The 22,127-nt window shown below is 43.6% G+C and overlaps 1 protein-coding gene and 1 long non-coding RNA gene across 3 annotated transcripts in view; one reads left to right on the top strand and one right to left on the bottom strand.

Annotated features, from left to right (window-relative positions):
* LOC134804314 (uncharacterized) overlaps positions 1-22,127 on the top strand; it is a 538,216-nt gene that overhangs the window by 110,703 nt on the left and 405,386 nt on the right. The window lies entirely within an intron of this gene.
* The window catches only part of LOC134804309 (serine/arginine repetitive matrix protein 2), a 208,647-nt gene that overhangs the window by 151,482 nt on the left and 35,038 nt on the right, over positions 1-22,127 (bottom strand). Inside the window, exons 2-3 of the mRNA XM_063777320.1 lie at positions 3,792-3,935; positions 1,583-3,255 (exon numbers count right to left, since the gene is read on the bottom strand). Coding sequence (XP_063633390.1) covers positions 1,583-3,255; positions 3,792-3,935 — 1,817 coding nt within the window. The remainder of the gene's footprint in view (positions 1-1,582; positions 3,256-3,791; positions 3,936-22,127) is intronic.

The following is a 22,127-nucleotide window of genomic DNA, read 5'->3' as shown; positions in this document are numbered from 1 at the left end:
TGTATGACGCGAGTGTCGTATATACCTACCTGTCAATAAGTTAGGTATTTTTACAGTTTGACAAGCGTATTTTCTTATAATAGGGACTACAAAATCCCATATTTAATGGCTCGACATTAGGGAATGCAATCTCGCACCAAGATTGGCGATTCGAGATCTCGCATGAAAAATCTAAATCGAGATTGGGTGTTTCGAGATTTCGACCGTCACACTTTCGAGATCGAGATTAATCTCGACGAGATCGAGATTTGACAAAGTAATTAAAAATGTGTTATTTTGACCAAAAATCTTTAAGAATTCCGTATATATGTACTACTTATTTAGAGAAAGTCATGTTATAATTTGCAGATAAAAACAACAAATTAATCAACATTTAATAATAAATAAAACATTTATTACTAAAAAACCAAGAAATATATCAACAACTATATAGTGTAGCTCTAATTTGCATGTGGTTGTGCATGAAAAAGTGTTAATAATTATTTTTAATTATACATAATTATAATTATACATAATTGCTCAAAACCGTGACGAATGGAAATCGAGGGGGGAGGCCTTTGCCCAGCAGTGGGACACCGTATAGGCTTATATAATAATAAAAATAATAATACATAATTGTAAGCAGAGGCAGTAACATGTTCGGTAGATATCTTTGCCAAGCATTCAGCAAGTTAAAAAAAATGTAGGATAAGCGAGCAAAAATCATGAATAATTGTGACTAAGTTCGCCCGATTTTTCCGCACAAAGCGCGCCACAGTACTTTTATCGTCAACTAAAGCCGGCCGCACACAATAGCACTGCCTGAACAACATGAATTTAAGGTTAAAAAGATTACTCAAAACAAAGTAATTCACACGGATCAATCTTTCAATCTCGTTCGAGATCTCGAAAATATTAATCAAGATCTCGACCGAGATTGCTAAAATCGAGATTTCCAGTCAACGAGATTGAATCTCGAAAATTCGTGCGAGATCTCGCGAGATCTCGAAATTGCGAGATCAAGATTGCATTCCCTACTCGACATGCTCTCTGCCGGTTTTTATTAAGAATCATGCGGTAACTGTTTGTGTGGTTTGATCAGCAGTTTTTAACTGGTTTACCTAATGTTGGTAAAACACCTCGTTATGTATTAAACGTGTAGTATATAATTTGCATCTAGATACAGTAGTAGGTATTTAGGTCCTAGGAACATCGTTATCTCGGGAGTCGGGTTACGAGTTCGGGTACTGTTCTACATTCGTGTTTTTAGGCAAAATTCAGCTATATATGTATGTAGTTACATATTTAGATAAGGTGGGTGTTTATTTAAACACTAATTGACTAAAATTTCACGTTAAATTTGATACTGGGTAAATAGGAAAAGAAAGTTTTCGGCAGTCGTGTCGAAATCCATCAGTGCTAGCTGTGAACCGCGTTTCGACGTGACACCGCGCGTGTATGCGCTTTCCCCGGCCTTATTGAAAATTGCGCGAAACGACGGCGCGGGGGGCGTCGATCGATCGCGCTGTTTGTAAACATTGCGGCACCGGCCATAACTAGACAGGTTAGAATTAACATTATTAGGTTAGTTTGTTTAGCTCACCTGTATGGTCTGTGCGCTCTCCTTGTCGAGAAGGAATTCCATGGACTTGTGGGGGCGCGGCGCGCGCTGGTCGGGTGGGGCCAGCGCCAGCAGCGAGCGCGCGTGCAGCACCGTGCGCTGCGTGTCCACGTCCGTCTCCAGCACTCCTGGAGCGGGCGGCGGGCGCGCCCGCGGAGGCTTGTGCGCCACACCGCCCGCCGGGGGTCCCGCCGCGCGCGACACCTCCTCCTTCAACGGGATACGGACATATTGCGGCCCGGCCGCCGCGCGCGGTCCCTGCCCCGCGTCTGCCGGGCTCGGAGCACCCCGTCCGTTCGCGCCTGCGCGAGTCTTCTTCTCCTTGCGTCCCGAGAAACGGAAGTTCGCGAAGCGGGACAAAAAGCCCGCTATGCGACTGCGCGGAGCGCGCGCGCCCGCGTCCGTCATCGCAACGCAGCGGTCTGAGAGCGGCGCGCGCGGCGCCTCGTCCCCCACCACTATCACCTCCGCGTCCGCCGCGTCGTCGCTCGCGCTCGTGGTTGATACGCTCTCGCTTGTGGATGAGGCGCTCGCCTCGCGCCAGCTGACTTCTGCGACCACCGGCGAAAACGTTACGCCTTTGGAACCGGCGGAAATTGAACGCGCGGGCGGCGCAGCCGGCGCCGGCGCCACTAGTTGCAGTGACGCGCGTAGCTCTTCGGGCGTCTCTCGCGGTGCTTCGCGCGCGCGCAGCTCGGGCGTCGAGCGCACCCGTGCGTCGCCGGAGCGCAGCGGCGTCGATGAAAACGCTGGCGCGCGCGGCGACGGCGACCGCGTCGGTGACGGCTCCATCCGCCGCCGCAACTCGTCCAACACGTCGTCCCACGCACCCCACGAGTCCCGCAACCTCTTCGCAGTCAGCACGGATAGTTCCCGGTCGTAGTTGCCCGTATCTTCGAGCGCGCGTTTCGCGGCCTCGTCGAGTCTCCGCGCGGTGGCTTCCATCTCGCGCGCGAACGCGATCTCGGATTCCGTGGTATCATCGCTGGCAGCGCTGGGTTCTCGCACGGGAGGAGAGGGCTGTCGAGCTATGTAGACAGGGGGAGGTGGTGGAGGATGTACGCGCGGCGGCGGCGGCGGTGGAGGCAGACGCGGACGGCGCGGGCCGCCGCGGTAGTCTAGCGCGGTGAGGTCTGCCACGCTGACGGTGAGGCTCTCGGTGACCTCGAAGGTTTGTCGGAAACGCGCGCGGTGCGCGGTGGCGTGCCGGCGCGGCTCGGCGCACACGTCGAGCTCGGCGGGGAGGGAGAGAGCGCGCGCAGCGCGGGCTGGGCGGCGCTCTGCACTGGGCGAGGCGAGGTTGGGCGCCGAGCCGGCAGCGCCCGGCGCTATTTCGGGCTGCCGACGCAGCGGGGGCGGGCGCCGAGCGCGCTCGCTGTACCCGCTGTCCTCACTCAAGTTCTCGGCGGAGAGATGCGGTCGCGGCGCGGGTGGTAGGTGGGCAGGTGGCGGTGAAGCGACGGGAGACTCTAGGGAATCCGGGGACAGACTGGGCGACGCCGGCGCCGCGCAGGAGCGTTCGAGGGACTCGAACTGGGCGAGGCTGGACGAGCGTGACAGCGAGCCGGTGCTGGTGGGTGAGGAGGCTCGCTCGCGCCGCCGCCGCTTCGCCGGACAGGCCCACTCGCGCTCCGATTCGCTGTCGCACTCTGACCCTACAACAATACACCATTTACACAATACAGCAACTGATCGCGCGCAGTGGGCACACAAGAGCAATTCACAGTCCAAAAAAGTCGTGGTTTGCTACTGTCCAAGACAATTTTTAAACAACACTTCACAAACTTCACGGAGTAAGTTGACTGTGCAACAGTTTTCTAACACGTCGCCACGGCCAGAGACCGGCAATGACAATGACGCGAGTGCGTCTATGAGATTTTGGAAACAATCCAACTAATGTAATGCAGAATTGGGAAACACATGACAGTTGCCAAATAGTTATTGCAACGTATCATACTTTGTCTCACCAATACCGTTTTATTACTGTCAAGATTTCCTGCACATGGGTGAGTGTACAAACGCGTGGTTATTTTTGAATCCAGTGAAGTCAAAATATTGCATCTGTCATTTCAACGTCCATATGGTGGCGCCATCTTTTTGTCTTTAGTAGAACTAAACGATACTCTCGTTAATATGCTTCTAAAAGACGCAGCTATCGCCCGCGAGATGGCGTTAAAAACAAAACACTTACCAGCATTTCCCCGCACGTGTATGACCGAATCCGCGTCCGAATCGGAAAGCCATGTAGCTGCAGATGACCGCTCGGAACGGAGGTCATCGCTCGTCTCTTCTACTATTGTTTCGAGGTACAGTGCGTGGTTGCTGCCATTGTCGCCTGTGAACAATTTCGTCATTAGTACTGCTACTCGCCGTTAGATGGCGCTAATATAAAAAAACTAAATAAATAACATTTAAAATTATCACGAAATTATAATACATTGTATGCGTAATATAATTCGCTTGCAATAAAATTCGCTACTTAGAAACAAAATACACACAATAGAGGCTACATTAGATAGATGTACAATAAACTCGCAGCGCTGAACAATGAGGTTCATTTTCATATAAAATGGCGAGCGCCGTGGCGCACAATGGTGCTTTCTCTTATTATTTCATTAGATGACGCAACGATGCACCGCCGAGTCGTGAACGAAATGTGAGAGGTCTCATAACCAGCTTCATTGGTGCCTTGGCTTTTGCAACTTTTTACTCATTACGATGTTTTATGTTGATTACGTTCTTGATTAAGCCATAAACCATAGAAAAGTGTGACTGAAACTTTTCATTACTGGTCTTTGTGTTATGCATTCTAAAGGTTACTTAGGTACAGTCAGCTACAGAACTAAAGCACTCAAAAACATCAACAAAACTGAGGGTCAAGATATTGATACAGATAAATGTGAGCGATAAGCCCGTTATGTTTTTCTAAAAGTCGGTAACATCCTCCAGCCGTCTAGAGTCTAGACTCTAGACAGTCACAGACATCAAAACTTGCCAATACAAATGCAATTTTGATTTGTGAAAAGATTCACATTAGAATGGAACGGGAGGCCTTTTTATAGGTCTCTGGGCGGCTGGAGGGTATTGTTTACGCATCTGTAGGTATAGGTACATATGCCTAACAAAAGGGAAGACAAAACGTCAGATAATCTTTGAATATCTATGGTTCATATTACCTTTTAGAACAACGTTTAAGTTTAATTTGAGAGATCTTTGTACAGCTGTAGCGTGACCTTGCACGAGTCACAGAACTCGAGAGATAACGGTGTGACGTTATCACTGTTATCAGTGAAGGTAATGTCAAGGGAAAGGAAAATGTACGGAGATTTAGCTACGCCATTGAGGACTAATGCGGTGCAAAGATGGTGCATAAAAACTTAAAATGTTTTGATAGCTGAGCTGGGGACAGATGGCGCTGCACGGCGTTTTGTTGACACCCTTTAATTCTGATCTAGAAAATCTGTAAGAAGAAATGTTCAACTAATATGCCAAGTGGATGGCCCATTGTAGTAAAAATAAATATAAATATTATAGGATAAAATATCCTATATACTTAATACTTATATTACACGAATTGACTAAGCCCCACGGTAAGCTCATAAAGGCTTGTGTTGTAGTAAGAGATTGTAATTGCCATGCCCTAGGTATGTAATGTACTATAAAATACCCAAAAATGTATTTTTGGGTATCTTATAGTACATTACATACCTAGGGAGGTAAATCCGTTAATGCTCCAGATCGCAGGTGTTTGTGGCCCGAACCAAAGGTGAGGGCCATAAATATGCGATCTGGGGCTTTACGAATTACCGCCCATGGTTTGTATAAAGTTTTACGTCTTGCCTTGGCCAGGAAGTGAGATTTTCTTCCCGTCCCGTGGGAAGAAAATCCCACTTACGGGCCTAGGGTGACGTAAAATATCATAAAATTAAGCTTTTGAAAGTGACCTGTGAGACCGTGGCAAAGAGTAGCAAAAGAAGAAAAAGTTCATTCAGTCAACTGTTAGGAACTAGATCAAAGATGGCAATGTTTGGCATGGAAATAATAGCCCATATCATGCCACTAAGCGCGATTTTTTTACTCGTAGTTCTCGCACCGTGGTCTATGCACATAACCAATAGCTTTTTAAGTTTGGCATCTCAAGCTGACAGTCATAACACTAGAAATTATTCTCCGAATGCAAGTTTAGTTAGACGGCCTTAGCAAATCGTGCGCATACCGGCATTGAACCCAGCGGGCCCGTCACTACCGCGACTACATTAATGGTCGTATACACGCTAAGGCAATTAGGTATCCGGTTTATATGGCATTAGGAAATAGATAGTTGATTGATCTTTGTGTATCCTAAATTGGGTATCATTCTTTCGTTTTATTCTAAAGTGCAGACAGAAAATGTGTTCGATTTGGAAACAAGGGGGCTAGCCAAGATGACAATTGTTGAAAATTCATTCAGTAATTTTTAAGATTATCGCGAACATACCGACATACAGACAGAAGCGACGGGAGACTTTGTTTTTAAAGGTGTAGTGATCGTAGTGGATTTACTATAATCCATACAAGGCAATACATAAACCTTTAAATAAGCAATAGCAAATAGAAAGCCAGTAAATAGATATGTTTATCGTAGAGATTAAAGATTGCCTCGGACTCGGATCGATTCGTTTCGATTAGATATCGACTGTCGAGACTTTCTAGGCTTGGAAACTTTTAAGGCGATGGACGTTTAATGTAAAACTTTATTATATTAATAAATAATAAAACTGTAATAGATGTATATGTATATGTAGTTATAATGCAGGATAAGTGACATAATATGTCTCGAGTGCCTGAGGCCGGATTTGAACCAGCGCACTCTGCTTTTGCGGATAACGACCGTGAGCTGCGAAATTGCATGGAGAACTTATGAATGAATTCAGTGTAAATACACCACGCACTTTTGCGCGTGATTGTACCTACATAACCTTCATAAGTCATAACACAAATAAAGTGTTTAGTAGGTACATATACCTCTTGACTTTTTCATTGTTAAAATATCTGGGAGACCGAGCTTTGCTCGAAAACATATAAAAACTCAAAAATGCGCGTTTTTCCAGAGATAAGACATAGCTAGATCGATTTATCGCACCCGGAAACCCCCATATAGCAAATTTCATCGAAATCCTTAGAGCCGTTTCCGAGATCCCCGAAATATATAGGTAGGTAGGTATATAAATAAACAAGAATAGCTCGTTTAAAGTATCAAAATCCCGCGCGATGGTCATTTCTTCCATATCTTTTATTCCCCTTCTTATTTCCTGGCTTTCCGCCCCCTCTTGTGATATTCTCAACTGTTCGAGTCTTTCAACATTGCGTGCAACAACAATTAACAATTTCATCAAACCTCAAGTACCGTTTTTATCTACGCGTGTCGCTATCCGTGACAGTAACCACCAGTATTTGTTGAGCTCTCGTGCAAAATGTTAGTTGGGAGTTGAGAGCTCAAGTTACATAAGATTGTCTGAGGCCAGTGGTTTCAATGGTTTCAATTTAGAAACCCTAATGAACGTCTGTCGACACTGATTTGTATAAAACGTGAATGAAAAAAGTTTAATAATCTCAATAAAATTATTACGACATGGTCTATGAGATAAGAAAATAGTAAGGTAAAACGTGGGGTTGGGGTAAGACTATCACCGGGGCAAGACTAACACTTATGTATGAAATCCTCACACTGTTTGTCTTGCCCCGAGCAAAATAAATTACATAATATGTTGGTCTTAACCATAGAGAAAAAAATACACACAGTGCTCACTCCAATCTATTGTCAAGTAGCAGTACTGATAATTCCGCTACTCGATGCTAGATGTCGACTACGAAAATAATTGTCTTTTTAGTACCAAAACTGATATATGGAGTGAGCACTCTATTCTTACTATATTTCTCTAAGTCTTAACCTACCTTACACATATTTTGGAAGTTTTGCACATTAAGCGCCATTTCCACCATTCCACTAACCCGGGGTTAACCGTTTAAACCTGGTGTTACCATGATTACCAGTACAATTTTACACTGGGTTAACGGTTTAACTGCTTAACCCCGGGTTAGTGGGATGGTGCAAGTGGGCCTAAATGTAATTGAGTAATAAAACTACGGTAAACTAAACACATATTTCTTCGATTACTTTTTTAAAAATAAAGATTAGATTAAATGAAGCCCAACCAAATGAGTCTTGAAGGAACTCATGAAGCCCATAATTTGACGCGAGAGATACAAGTTTCGCTGTCGCGTAAGTCGTTTTTAATGTGTTGTTAAGAGCGCTCTTACAAGAAAAGTCGAAATAATGCAAAATTGATGATACTAGTCGACGAAATTCAGGACTTTGCGCTCATTATTAGAAACAATGAGTACTTGTTCCAGTAAAAGCGTCTTCTTATCTTTATAAATATCGTTGTAAATATTAGAAAAAGGACTTATTAAATTAGTAATGATTTTTTTTCTGATGGTCGTTTCCGAAAAACCCCGTGAAGCACTGAATGGCGAGCTCTTATTTGGAAATGTTGAGAATTTTACTCTGCTAAACCTGGCTATTTTGTATTACTAATACCCTGTACTTTAGGCATATCAAACTATATTTTTCCTACATACCTTTGAGAAAGAGAAAATCAAAGTAAAACGAACTCGATTTTCTCTCCGAAACAAGTGTCAATTCCTACGAAAATCTACTTAATATCGAAGTCATTTTCATACTCAAGCAATCTGCAACGTTTGCTTATACTGTTGGTATACATTAGTGTTTATGAAATTCTACTATAATTTTTTGGCAATTTTTTGAAAACTACTCTATATTACCGATGACGCGCGCTGCGCCAGCTCAGTGCCGCGGCAGAGCTTGTAGAGGCAGGACGTGTGTCGGTCGGCTCCGCACATTTTCAACGGCGACGACGAGGTTTTTTATCATTGTGTGCGGCGGGCGCCGTGTAAAACGCTATACTGTGTGCGTGTAAACCGCAACGAGAGACTTTGATCCTAGCACTGTTTTTATAGTATTATAATTTATAATGGTACAGTTTAATAAACTACCGGACAGGATTAAAAATATTTGAAACGACCTGACATTCTATATGTATTTATTTGACTCAAGATAGTACTCAGGGTCTGATGATGGAGCCGGAAGGTGGTCACCGGTACCAATCAACCATGCAACTAAACCACTTCGTGTTTAGGCTCGTTTTATTCATCTCAACAAGATCTTTGACACAAGATAGTACTCAGGGTCTGATGATGGAGCCGGAAGGTGGTCACCGGTACCAATCAACCATGCAACTAAACCGCTTCGTGTTTGGGCTCGTTTGATTCGGCTCAACAAGATCTTTGACTTAAGATAGTACTCAGGGTCTGATGATGGAGCCGGAAGGTGGTCACCAGTACCAATCAACAATGCAACTAAACCACTTCGTGTTTAGGCTCGTTTTATTCGTCTCAACAAGATCTTTGACTTAAGATAGTACTCAGGGTCTGATGATGGAGCCGGAAGGTGGTCACCGGTACCAATCAACCATGCAACTAAAGCACTTCGTGTTTAGGCTCGTTTGATTCGTCTCAACAAGACCTTGGACACAAGATAGTACTCAGGATCTGATGATGGAGCTGGAAGGTGGCCACGGGGACCAGTCTACCATGTAACTAAACAACTTCGTGTTTGGGCTCGTTTGATTCGTCTCAACAAGATCTTTGACACAAGACAGTACTCAGGGTCTGATGATGGAGCTGGAAGGTACCATTACCAATCAACCATGCAACTAAACCACATCGTGTTTAGGATCGTTTGATTCATCTCAACAAGATCTTTGACACTAGGTGATACTCAGAGTCTGATGATGGAGCTGGAAGGTGGTCACCGGTACCAGTCAACCATACAACTAAACCACTTCGTGTTTGGCTTCGTTCGATTCGTCGCAACAAGATCTTTGACACAAGTTAGTACTCAGGGTCTGATGATGGAGCTGGACAGTGGCCACGGGTACCAGTCTACCATGTAACTGAACCACTTCGTGTTTGGGCTCGTTTGATTTGTCGCAACAAGATCTTTGACACAAGGTAGTACTGAGGGTCTGATGATGGATCCGGAAGGTGGTCACCGGTACCAATCAACCATGCAACTAAACCACTTCGTGTTTGGCTTCGTTCGATTCGTCGCAACAAGATCTTTGACACAAGTTAGTACTTAGGGTCTGATGATGGAGCTGGACTGTGGCCACGGGTACCAGTCTACCATGTAACTGAACCACTTCGTGTTTGGGCTCGTTTGATTCGTCGCAATAAGATGTTTGACACAAGATACTACTCAGGGTGTGATGATGGAGCTGATGATGATAGACAGGTACCCGTCGCCACCTTCGCGCTCCATCATCAGACCCTGAGTACTACCTTGTGTCAAAGATCTTGTTGAGATGAATAAAACGTGCCTAAACACGAAGTGGTTTAGTTGCATGGTTGATTGGTACCGGTGACCACCTTCCGGCTCCAACATCAGACCCTGAGTACTATCTTGTGTCAAAGATCTTGTTGAAACGAATAAAACGAGCCTAAACACGAAGTGGTTTAGTTGCATGGTTGATTGGTACCGGTGGCCACCTTCCAGCTCCATCATCAGACTCTGAGTATCACCCAGTGTCAAAGATCTTGTTGAGACGAATCAAACGATCCTAAACACGATGTGGTTTAGTTGCATGGTTGATTGGTAATGGTACCTTCCAGCTCCATCATCAGACCCTGAGTACTGTCTTGTGTCAAAGATCTTGTAGAGACGAATCAAACGAGCCCAAACACGAAGTTGTTTAGTTACATGATAGACTGGTACCCGTGGCCACCTTCCAGCTCCATCATCAGACCCTGTGTATCTTCAGTGTCAAAGATCTTGTTGAGACGAATCAAACGAGCCTAATCATGTTACTACATGGTTGATTGGTATCCGTGACCACCTTAATCATCATCAGATCCTCAGTACCAGTTCGTTTTTAAACCCTTGTTGATACAAACTTTACAACCTATAGGTACCAAATGCAATGACGAAACATGTAAATAAGCGAGTAGGTACCTATAATTTCTTTCGAGTAATATACCTTCATAAGTACGAGTATGGGGCTATTCATAAATTACGTCGTTTCAAATGGGAAGAGTGGGGGGGGGGGTCTGGACATCGGATGATGGTAACATGACGTAGGAGGAAACAGATTCATCCGAAGCTTGATTTTTGGATGATTTGAGGGGGGGGGGGGGGGGTGTCAAAAATCGTCAAAAATAGATGACGTAATTTATGAACAGCCCCTATGTACATTTGCACTGCATTTAGTATTTTCGTACTTACCAAATAACAGTTTTAAAACTTTAAAAGTTAAGTACAGTTAGTGTTGTTATGGTTGATTTCAATATGCTTCGCGAAGGATCAAGAATGTTTAATCCATCATTGTAGTGCGAGTGTGGTAGAAGGGATCGGCATACTGAGCTCGCACGGCCTGCCGCAGCGCGTAAAATACCTAAACTCGCTCAACGCCGAAATGTAATAGGTTTCGCCCGCGCGGGGCAATGCTCGTTTAATTTCATTATTGATTTAATTAGAATGACTTTAAATTAAATGTTGTTTTGGTCCCAAGTTGGTGCATTTGCATGCAATGTTGAACTGAATAATTTAATGTTGATTATTCTATTACATGCGTGTAATTGCAGCTGCATTGATGCAACTTAATTTTTTTTTAGATATGTTTACTTTTTAGCGCTACCTGTGAGTCGTCAAGTATAAAAATGATACGCATACGCTAACATCATTAGAGAAATCATGAAATTATAATTCTCTTTTACTTTACGCGTTTTTAGCGGTGGTTATAGCGATCGAACCTGCGATCCGAAAGGACACGGGTTCGAATCTTTCAATTTCTTCTTTTTTTTTCAGAAGGTTGGTATATCGCTAAATCGAATTAGATGAAAAAAAACCAGCTCTCTAGAAGCTACGAAAGTTTTATAGATACGAAATTGGCCGAAAATAGTTTATAAGGTAGGTAGGTGCCCCGAAACGGAGCCTTAAGCAGTTGTCAGAGCGTGAAAGGTAACGGTAGCTTAAAGCGGGGTAGCCAACCATACAGCCTCCGTAAGGTACGATACTGTTGTCGCGTAGGGAGTGTTTCTAAAAAAACCGGGCAAGTGCGAGTCGGACTCGCGCACGAAGGGTTCCGTACCATAATGCAAAAAAAAAAACGAAAAAAAAAGCAAAAAAAAACGGTCACCCATCCAAGTACTGACCACTCCCGACGTTGCTTAACTTTGGTCAAAAATCACGTTTGTCGTATAGGAGCCCCATTTAAATCTTTATTTTATTCTGTTTTTAGTATTTGTTGTTATAGCGGCAACAGAAATACATCATCTGTGAAAACTTCAACTGTCTAGCTATCACGGTTCGTGAGATACAGCCTGGTGACAGACGGACGGACGGACGGACGGACGGACGGTCGGACGGACGGACGGACAGCGAAGTCTTAGTAATAGGGTCCCGTTTTACCCTTTGGGTACGGAACCCTAAAAATTGTAAAACCACCCAACTACAGTCCAATACTAGAGTTGACCAAGATAAATCTGCAACGATTTTGATAGTGTGTGTGTGTGTGTGTGTTATTATAATAAATGTTATATAAATACCTAACACTTGCACTGCGTATGCTATCAAAATCATTGCAGACTTGTCTTGGTCTACCTCTACAACTTTACTTTGGTCCACAAGTTCAACATGTAATTAAGTATCAATATCAATGTTATTTTAAGTATTTTATGCGTATTTTCTTTCATTTATGAAACTATATTCCCTCAGAATTAGTTGATTTGAATTTAAGCACACCTTAATCAATCAATATTTGAGTTAGTTTTGGACCATAGTTGGAAGATTTTGGACTATAGTCGGGTAGTTTTAACGGTATTTGACCCGAGCGTCAGCGGGTTTATTTATTTATTACTAGCGACCCGCCCCGACTTCACAAGTAAAAACTAGTGCCTACGTCAATTATTGGGATTAGTTGCCAAGCGGACCCCAGGCTCCCATGAGCCGTGGCAAAATGCTGGGATAACGCGAGGAAGAAGAAGGTGCAACGTTAATAAGGTGCGTTGGTTTAACTTCGAAAGCGGAGTAATTTTGAAAATCGCACCCAAAATAGTTGATCCACCCAAAAGCAAGGTTGTATGAAAAAACAGCATTTAGTCGAGTCAGCCACATACATATGAATAGACAGTCTAAATCAGCCAATCAAGCATCAACAATTGCTCCCTGATGGCTTCAAGGTGAATTCCATTCATTTCCACGTGACGCGCCACTCATACAAGCCATGCAACTGCACTGCAGAACCAGTGTATGTGAGCTTTTACACATAGTGACACGGATACGCCATAGCACGGAAATCATTTCACTGTCTATTTTATATGGTACATTAGCGACCCGCCCCGGCTTCGCACGGGTTACACAAAACCGTAACAAATTATACATCTAAACCTTCCTCAAGCATCACTTTATTGATAGGTGAAAACCGCATGAAAATCCGTTCAGTAGTTTTTGTGTTTATCGCGAACATACAGAACTCGCATGCGAGTTTCATTACATTGCGGGTTTTGATCGGTCGGTTGAATCGTAACCAACTGTCCGCAATGTAACTAAAATCGCATGCGAGTTCGCGCGCCGTCTAAATCAGCCCAGGGGGCCGATTTTTGAATTTCGACCACTCGATTTCGTGTATTTCGTTAAATAATATCTCCACTACTAGGCATTTAAATTCTACTAATAGAATTGAAATCGAATGGTCAATACCAATAGATTCCAAATTTCGATCGCTCGTATTTCAAAATTTAGCATTTCTCCGTTTTCCACCGATTTTCGAGTGACGAAATCGAGCGATCGAAATTCAAAATTCGGCCCCCAGGCGTAGTAGAATAGTGATTCAGCATAGTGATCGGCGGATTTTCTCGGATAACTAGAGCGATCGAACTATGACTTTAGGGCGCGAACTGTACAGATGAATCTCGTTATGGAAAATATTTCCCGTCCGACAGATACTTTTAGAACGTTGTTTCATCCGGTAAGATTGATGCTAACTGTACCATGAAGTAGGCTTTCTAAACAATGATTTATTATAACTCAATATATGTTAAGGAGTTGGCACAGGACCGGACGAGTTGGAGATTGCTCCACCGACAAGAGCACAGCTCTTAAATATAAAGGAAGGAAGAATATATGTTATAGGCGTTCCAAAATTGAAGCGCTTACCTTGTGACAAATTGTACAAGTTGCTTTTAGTCGCACCTGGGCAAGCGAGAAAAGTGCACGTGCTAACGAGCTCCCGCTCACCGAAAGAGAAAGAGACGAGCTCAATGTTAAAGAACGAGTATGACAAAGATGAATGGAATGAGAAAATAACCAAAAATAACAATCTTCGTAGGTACAGAAATAAATATGGATTTGTTTTTTGTGTTTGAGTATAACCTATCTTTAATTTAATTACATAATATCAATGGTTCAAAAGGTTAATGTCAACATCAAGATCATTGCCACGATTCGGTGACCAAACCGTAGTAGTTATAGATGGTCAAGCAAATCTTGTCAGTAGAAAAAGGCGCGAAATTCAAATTTTCTATGGGACGATATTCTATCGCGCCTACTTTTTTAAAATTGCCGCCTTTTTTAACCGATATCCAAATCTCAAAGAAGGAGGTTATCAATTCGGTTGCATGGTTTTTACTTTTTTTATTTTTTTTTATGTTTCTTGTTACTCCATATCTCCGTCATTACTGGACCGATTTTGAAAATTCTTTATCTATTCATCTGATGATGGGATCCATAAGGAATCGAGGGAACTCCTCAAATATTAGAGGCATACGTATAGATTTTTTTGTATTTTCATCATAAAATCAAGCATTTACATTAAAAACTGTCGCATTTGATGAAGTCGAACTGCTGATGATGACCAGAACAGAACTCTTCAACGACGCATCATAGTACACGTTTGGTGATTACGAATTTCGATTTTGACTTGGACTGGGACCCGGACTCGGACCCAGAACCGGACTCATACCCGGATCCGGTTCGGACCCGGACGCGGACCTGGACTCGGACCCGGATTCGGACCCGGACTCGGATCCGGACTCGGACCCGGTCTCGGACGCGGACCCGGACTCGGACCCGGGCTCGGAGCTGGGCTCGGAGCCGGACTCGGACACTGACTCGGATCCGGACTCGGACCTGGACCCGGACTCGGACCCGGACTCGGACCCGGACTCGGACCCGGACCTTGACCCGGAAAACCACTATGATACCTTAACTAAATAATTTAAACCACTATGATTACCTACCATAAAATGTAGGTATAAAGTATGATGATGCCAATCTTACTAGCCCCTCCCGCTTAAACCCCCGTACACCGCACCGCATGCGCTGTTAAGTGGGTTATGTTAGGTTTGAACTGCGATCCTCACAGAACCGAACAAGGGTTAGGTTAGGTTAGAACTGCGAGCCTTACAGAAACGAAATGCTACTTGAAAAGTGGGTTTGATTAGGTTCGAACTGCGATCCTCACAGAACCGAACTGCTAGCAGAGAAGTGGGTTAGGTTAGGCTAGAACTACGACCCTTACAGAAGCGAAATGCTAGTAGAAAAGTGGGTGTTACCTCCTTTTCTACATAGTGTACCAACTACAATAATCTTTCACCGGCCCCCATACAAGTCGGGTTTTTTTTTCTTAAAAATTGTCTACTGACGAGATCTGCTTGACCCAGTATAGAACTAAAGGCCGCGTTTTACTAGACGAAATCACAGTCTAGTCGAACAGGTTTGTGAATTAGTTCGCTCTAGATACAGCTCTGAGCGTAATATCCGGTCGGACATAGAATAGTTAGCACTTAGAATAATACTGCAAGCATAACAGCCGTATAGGTATTGACACCCGAGTGCGATCACATTTACAAGCTGCTGGGAACAGTGGGAACAATCGCGAGCGCGGACTTATGGCCGAAGGGTGTGGTGTTTCGGCGGTTCCGTGGGAATCTGCCGAAACCTACACCGGAACAGGTTTTGGGCTTTTCTTGATAGGTTCAGTTTTGATAGGTTTGATTTGAAAAAATATGCCATGTAATGTAATGTAGAGTGTAGGTGACATATTTAAAGTTTACATGTCATCGATTTGACGTAAGTTCATAAAGTAACCTAAGTAGTAATATATTTTCTAAAATGTTTTATTTTATGTTAACAAAATCGATCGCTAGTTATAATATTTGGCGTGCAACACAGGACAAATGGAACGTAAATACTTAAAGGTATTTTTTTTTATTACTGTAAGTCACATTTCGTTATAAATCCGAAATGACTGAAGTCAATTTTGGATTATTGCAATTATAACTTTGGCACGAGGTAATTAAGTTGTTATTCGCTATTAAATATCTTGAAAGAAAATGTGTATGAAGTACCTAAATCAGTGCTGCGACGGATTAGAAACGCATTGATGGTTCTAATTATAGCGAAAAAGAAAACCTTGTGGTCATTAGATTTTACTTCTCAGTTAAAGATAATTAATATCGACGGCGAAGTACATACCACGAACTCCTAACTATTATTACTAAATGAATGAAAATGATATTACTAAAAATGTTAGTTAGGAGTTCATGATACTTCGCCGTCGATATGTAAATAAATTAAATTAAAGAGTGATCACGTATCGATACTCCCTGGGGAGTTATAGCTTTTTTTTTCAGAATCCATAACTCCCGCGGGAGCAATATAGCCAATATAGGCCTGTTCTATAGTAGCGTCCTATTGTAGGCAGGTTTACTGAAGCCTGCATGAAATAAAAATAAGGTATTTTTCGAGCAAGTGTGATGAAAATATGCGCGTGAGCGGGGCGCGTCGCTTTTACATATAAAACGCGCACGCCGCGCTCACGCCCCGCCCGGAAAACGCGCCTGTGTGACGGAACCTTAAAGGTACGCTCCGCTATCATATCACAATGTACGTCTTTAAGTTAGAGCCCGTTACGGCAGGTTTTGGCATAAAAATCATGTTTCGGCTGAAGCCTAAGTTTTGGTCAAAAAACTGCAAAGCATTTCGCCCGCACCGAAACCCTATTTTCGGTACCTAGTCTTCGACCAAAGTTTCGGTTTCGGCATAAAAATTATGTTCGGCCGAAATTAGAGCAAAATCGAACCTTCGGTTTCGAATTCAGTTTCGGCAAAAAAACCGGTCTCATCGGATATTTACTAGGTTTAAGTTTCATACTTCTAAAACCTACTTTACTGTTGTTATGGGGGACTTCAACGCAAAGTTGGGCAAGAGAAGCGGGGATGAGTTGAGAGTGGGGCAATTTGGGTATGGGCAACGGAACCCTAGGGGTCAGAGGCTGGCCGACTTTCTGGAGAGAGAGGAACTCTTCATGATGAACTCTTTCTTCCAGAAGCCGCCTCACAGGAAATGGACCTGGATGAGTCCTGACGGTTCCACGAGAAACGAGATAGACTTCATCATGACCGACAAGAAACGGATATTCAGTGATGTCTCTGTGATCAACAGGGTAAAGACCGGTAGTGATCACCGAATCGTAAGAGGCACACTGAATATCAATATTAAACTTGAAAGGTCCAGCCTGATGAAGTCTACGCTCCGACCTACTCGAGCCCATGTTCAAAACCCCGAAAGCTTTCAACTCGAGCTCTCTAACCGCTTTGCTTGCCTAGAGAACTTCGCTTCAGTGGACGAAATCAACGACGGGCTAGTGGAAACTGTCCACACAGTAGGGTCTAAGTTTTTTAGACCCCGCCGTAAAGATAGACCTCAGAAATTGACCGGGCAAACCTTAAACCTCATGGCTGAACGACGCTCGCTACAGTTGCAGTCTCCCGATGACGCGGAGTCATATAGGCAGCTCAATAGACGTATATCTAAGTCCTTGCGACATGATCTGCGTCTCTTTAATACTAAGTACTAACCGTATTAAAGAGACTATTGAGAGAAACCAAGGCTCCAAAGTGTTGGCAAAGGACAAGTCTATTGGGCAAAGCCAGCTGACAAAGCTGAAACGGGAAGATGGCAGCATAGCGTCGAGCAAAGCGGAGGTTTTAGGTGAGATCGAGTGGTTCTATGGACAGTTATACACTTCGATCGCAAAGCCCGTTGACAGCTTGGTAGGAGATCCAAGAGCCAAGCTGTCCCGACATTATACCGAAGATATCCCGGACATCAGTCTGTACGAGATTAGGATGGCCCTGAAGCAGCTTAAGAACAACAAGGCGCCGGGCAAAGACGGAATCACTTCAGAGCTTCTGAGAGCGGGTGGAACACCGGTACTTAAAGTCCTCCAGAAGCTCTTTAATTCCGTCTTGTCCGAGGGCATAACGCCTGAAACATGGAATAGAGGCGAGGTGGTGCTGTTCTTCAAAAAAGGTGATAACAACCTATTGAAGAACTACAGACCCATCACGCTTCTGAGCCATGTCTATAAGCTGTTTTCAAGGGTCATCACGAACCGTCTCGAACACAGACTTGATGACTTCCAGCCTCCCGAACAAGCCGGTTTCCGAAAAGGCTATAGTACCATAGACCACATCCATACGCTGCGGCAAGTTATACAGAAGACCGAAGAGTATAACTTTCCATTATGCTTAGCGTTTGTGGACCATGAGAAAGCCTTCGATTCGGTGGAAACATGGGCGGTGCTTGAGTCTCTTCAGCGATGCCATATTGACTATCGGTACATCGAAGTGTTGAAGTGTTTGTATAGTAACGCCACCATGTCGGTCCGAGTACAGGAGCAGAGCACGAGGGCGATTCCATTGCGAAGAGGCGTAAGGCAGGGAGACGTTATCTCTCCGAAACTGTTTACTGCCGTAATGGAAGACGCCTTTAAGCTCCTGGAATGGGAAGGACTTGGCATCAACATCAACGGCGAATACATCACTCACCTTCGGTTTGCCGACGATATCGTAGTCATGGCAAAGTCGATGGAGGAACTCAGCATGATGCTCGATGACCTCAACCGAGTTTCACAACGGGTGGGCTTGAAAATGAACATGGACAAGACGAAACTTATGTCAAATGCCAATGTTGTGCCCATCCCAGTCTCTGTTGGGAACTCGGTACTCGAAGTTGTTGACTCGTACATCTACCTTAGGACAAGTAGTCCAATTAGGTAGGTCCAACTTCGAGAAAGAGGTCAACCGCCGAATCCAACTCGGTTGGGCAGCGTTCGGGAAACTACGTAATGTCTTTTCGTCCGACATACCTCAGTGCCTCAAGACGAAAGTCTTTAATCAATGTGTGTTACCAGTGATGACTTACGGCTCCGAAACGTGGTCTTTCACTATCGGCCTCATCTCAAAACTCAAAGTCGCTCAACGAGCTATGGAGAGGGCTATGCTCGGAGCTTCTCTACGTGATCGAATCAGAAATGAGGAGATCCGTAGACGAACTAAAGTCACCGACATAGCCCACCGGATTAGCAAGCTGAAGTGGCAATGGGCAGGCCACATTGCACGCAGAGAAGATGGCCGATGGGGTCGAAAAGTGCTCGAGTGGAGACCACGGACTAGCAAGCGCAGCGTAGGACGTCCACCCACAAGATGGACAGACGATCTTGTTAAGGTCGCCGGAAGACGCTGGATGCGGGTCGCTTCCAACCGGCACGTATGGAGGTCCAAGGGGGAGGCCTATGTTCAGCAGTGGACGTCTTATGGCTGAGATGATGATGATGAAAAGTTAGTTAGATGTGTAAGAAAGAATGTACAGTGGCGTTCAAAAATGCATGGACAGATGTCGACCGTAGTGCCTTAATATTACGGTTGAAACAGCTCCATGCACTTTTGAACGCCAGTGTACATAATGTTATGATTATTAGATTAGCTACGAGTAGCAATACACTCACCTGCAATAACATGTTACTCTTCGAAGGCCGCAAAGATATGTGTGACACACTCTTTCTACGGATAAGATCAGTGTCAGTTATACAGTGTCAGATATTTTTGCGGCTTTCGTTGTGTAACACATTATAGCAGGTGACCGTACCAGCTGTGGCTTTACTCTATCGTCGCATGAGTACATAAATCATCGATTTCTCGATAAGATTCTTGTTGCAACCGTCACCCCTCATCGCGCACGCGCGATTCTGTGACGCAATTTCTTCTATTATAGTCGCTGTAGTCCTAAAGCGGAGTTATTGGTAATTATCCACGTAATATATGTAGTTAATGATCCAAAGACTCGTATACCATCACAAGTATTCACGGCGATGTCTTGCAAAAACCGGGGAGTTAAGCTGGCCATACACACTATAGTTCGTTTTTTTAGCATTAGAAAGAACTTGCAAGAAGGTAAGCGATCTTGACATGTCTTTTAATTGAAAAACGGTTTTTAAAAATCAGTAACTATTACTTATGAAAGCAGAAGAATATAAATGATTGTATTAGATTCATAATTGTTACATATTTGCCGTAACTTATTTTTAAAATGTGTCTTTCAATTAAAAGACACATGTAGATTGTTTACCTTATTTCTATGCTAATAAAAACGAACTATAGGGTTGGGTTGCCTGCGCAGTTTTGCCTCTACAATTCAGTACGAAGGCCACAAAAGCGTGTCACATACATATTTTTGCGACCTTCGAAGAGGCCTGCATATTATTGCAGGTGACTGTACTTAAAGCCAGCTAGGAAACTGCACTGCCACATACCGCACATACATTTTCTGTGCAGTTGAACTGTACAGACAAAACTACGCAGGTATATTTAGGTACACCCTATGGTACCTATGGAAAAATGTATCATGTGTAACTGAAATAGTTGTAGACTGTAGGGCTAGGATGATCGGATTTTTATCATCTATCATCATTCCTGTCACGTTCTAACATGTATGTAAGTGCGAAAGTGACGCATGACATGACACGTGATAAAAATGCGACCGTGATACATGATGCCGCCGCTATAGTTGGGTAGTCTTATTCGGGCTGAACACACTCGTCGAGAGCCTCTTGTCACCGCTGCGAGCCAATCGGGGAATAAGTAGAGTAAGAGTCTGTGGTCACGGAAAGTGTCTTTCCGTGACCACAGCTGATGCAACTCAGCTGTAACGTCGGAATTTAAGGTAAAAACAATGTAATTATATCGCGGTAGACCCGTTTGTATAATTAAATATATGTACAAAACGCGAGAGTATTAAGTGTTATATTATATGAGACGAGTAAGAGCGAGACGAGGAGGGAGCAGTATGTACACACTCGTTCTCGGCCTGTCTCGGGGTGTCTCGACGAGTGTGTACAGCCGGCATTACGTTCCACTCCCATAACAAATGCAACGGTGCTTTAGTAAACAGCGCCAGGCTCCGACGAAAGATATTTAATAAAAGAAACATAAAAGACTGGCCTTAAAGGTCGCAGTGTCCAAAATATGAACAGTAGGTTAACGATTATTAGTTGCAACTGGAATTAAGACACTAATGGTTTCCTTGAGAAAACGAAATGTACTTAATCTGTCAATCAAAATAAAAGACAGTAGGTAATAATCCGAAATATAAAAAAAGTAAATTTATTCTAAGAAAGATGTGTAGTCTTGCATATCTAATGACCGTCCGTGTAGCTGTAGATTAATAAAATATGTATAAACAATAGGTACATATTCAGAATTAGATAATAATAGAAATAAATATTAGCAAAACTTCAGTGCAAACACATTAAATATATTTTTAATCTAGCGTCCTATGATCCTAATTCTGGTACAAATTACCTCCAATGAAATTTAAATCAATATTAAATGAACATATGTAGTTGCTTTCAATTTTAAACGTAACAATCTCAATTTTATTTTCTAATACCATGAATTCAAATTACACTGCCATTACTGCCAATTAACTTCTATAGTGGGCAGTTAGAGGTTAAAACGGGTCACTCACGTAGCTCGTGGGTTAATCACTACACCTTAAAACACAAAGTCCCCCGCAGCGTCTGTCTGTTTGTGTGTTTGTATGTTCGCGATAAACTCAAAAACTACTGAACGGATTTTCATGCGGTTTTCACCTATCAGTAGAGTGATTCTTGAGGAAGGTTTAGGTGTATAATTTGTTAAGGTTTTGTGAAACCCGCGCGAAGCCGGGGCGGGTCGCTAGTCAAATAATAAGTTATAATAAGTTTAAGAATACTGTTCGAAACGCGTCTAGTGCGTAAGGATATGGAACCGGTCCCAGCAATGCCAATTGATCCATGATACGGCATGCGCGGAATGCAGCCGCGCACACACACAGACGCACACAAAAAACGATGCACACACAAACACGCTCGACAAAGTCTAGTCGCTAGTCTATGGGCCACTCGCCTTCGTTCGAACCTAGATTTAAACCTATATCTAAGTTGGCAGCGATTATGATAGCCCAGCAGGCTATGCAAGTGTTATACAGGATGGCCAAAAAATAAATGCATACCCGTTGCCAGGGAGGTTTTGCAATTATACTGAGCAAGTTTTACTATGGGACCAACCCCGAAATCGCGAAATTAGT

This window comes from Cydia splendana, chromosome Z (assembly GCF_910591565.1).
Source record: "Cydia splendana chromosome Z, ilCydSple1.2, whole genome shotgun sequence".
Lineage (NCBI taxonomy): Eukaryota > Metazoa > Arthropoda > Insecta > Lepidoptera > Tortricidae > Cydia > Cydia splendana.
This window is presented reverse-complemented; position numbering and strand designations above follow the sequence as displayed.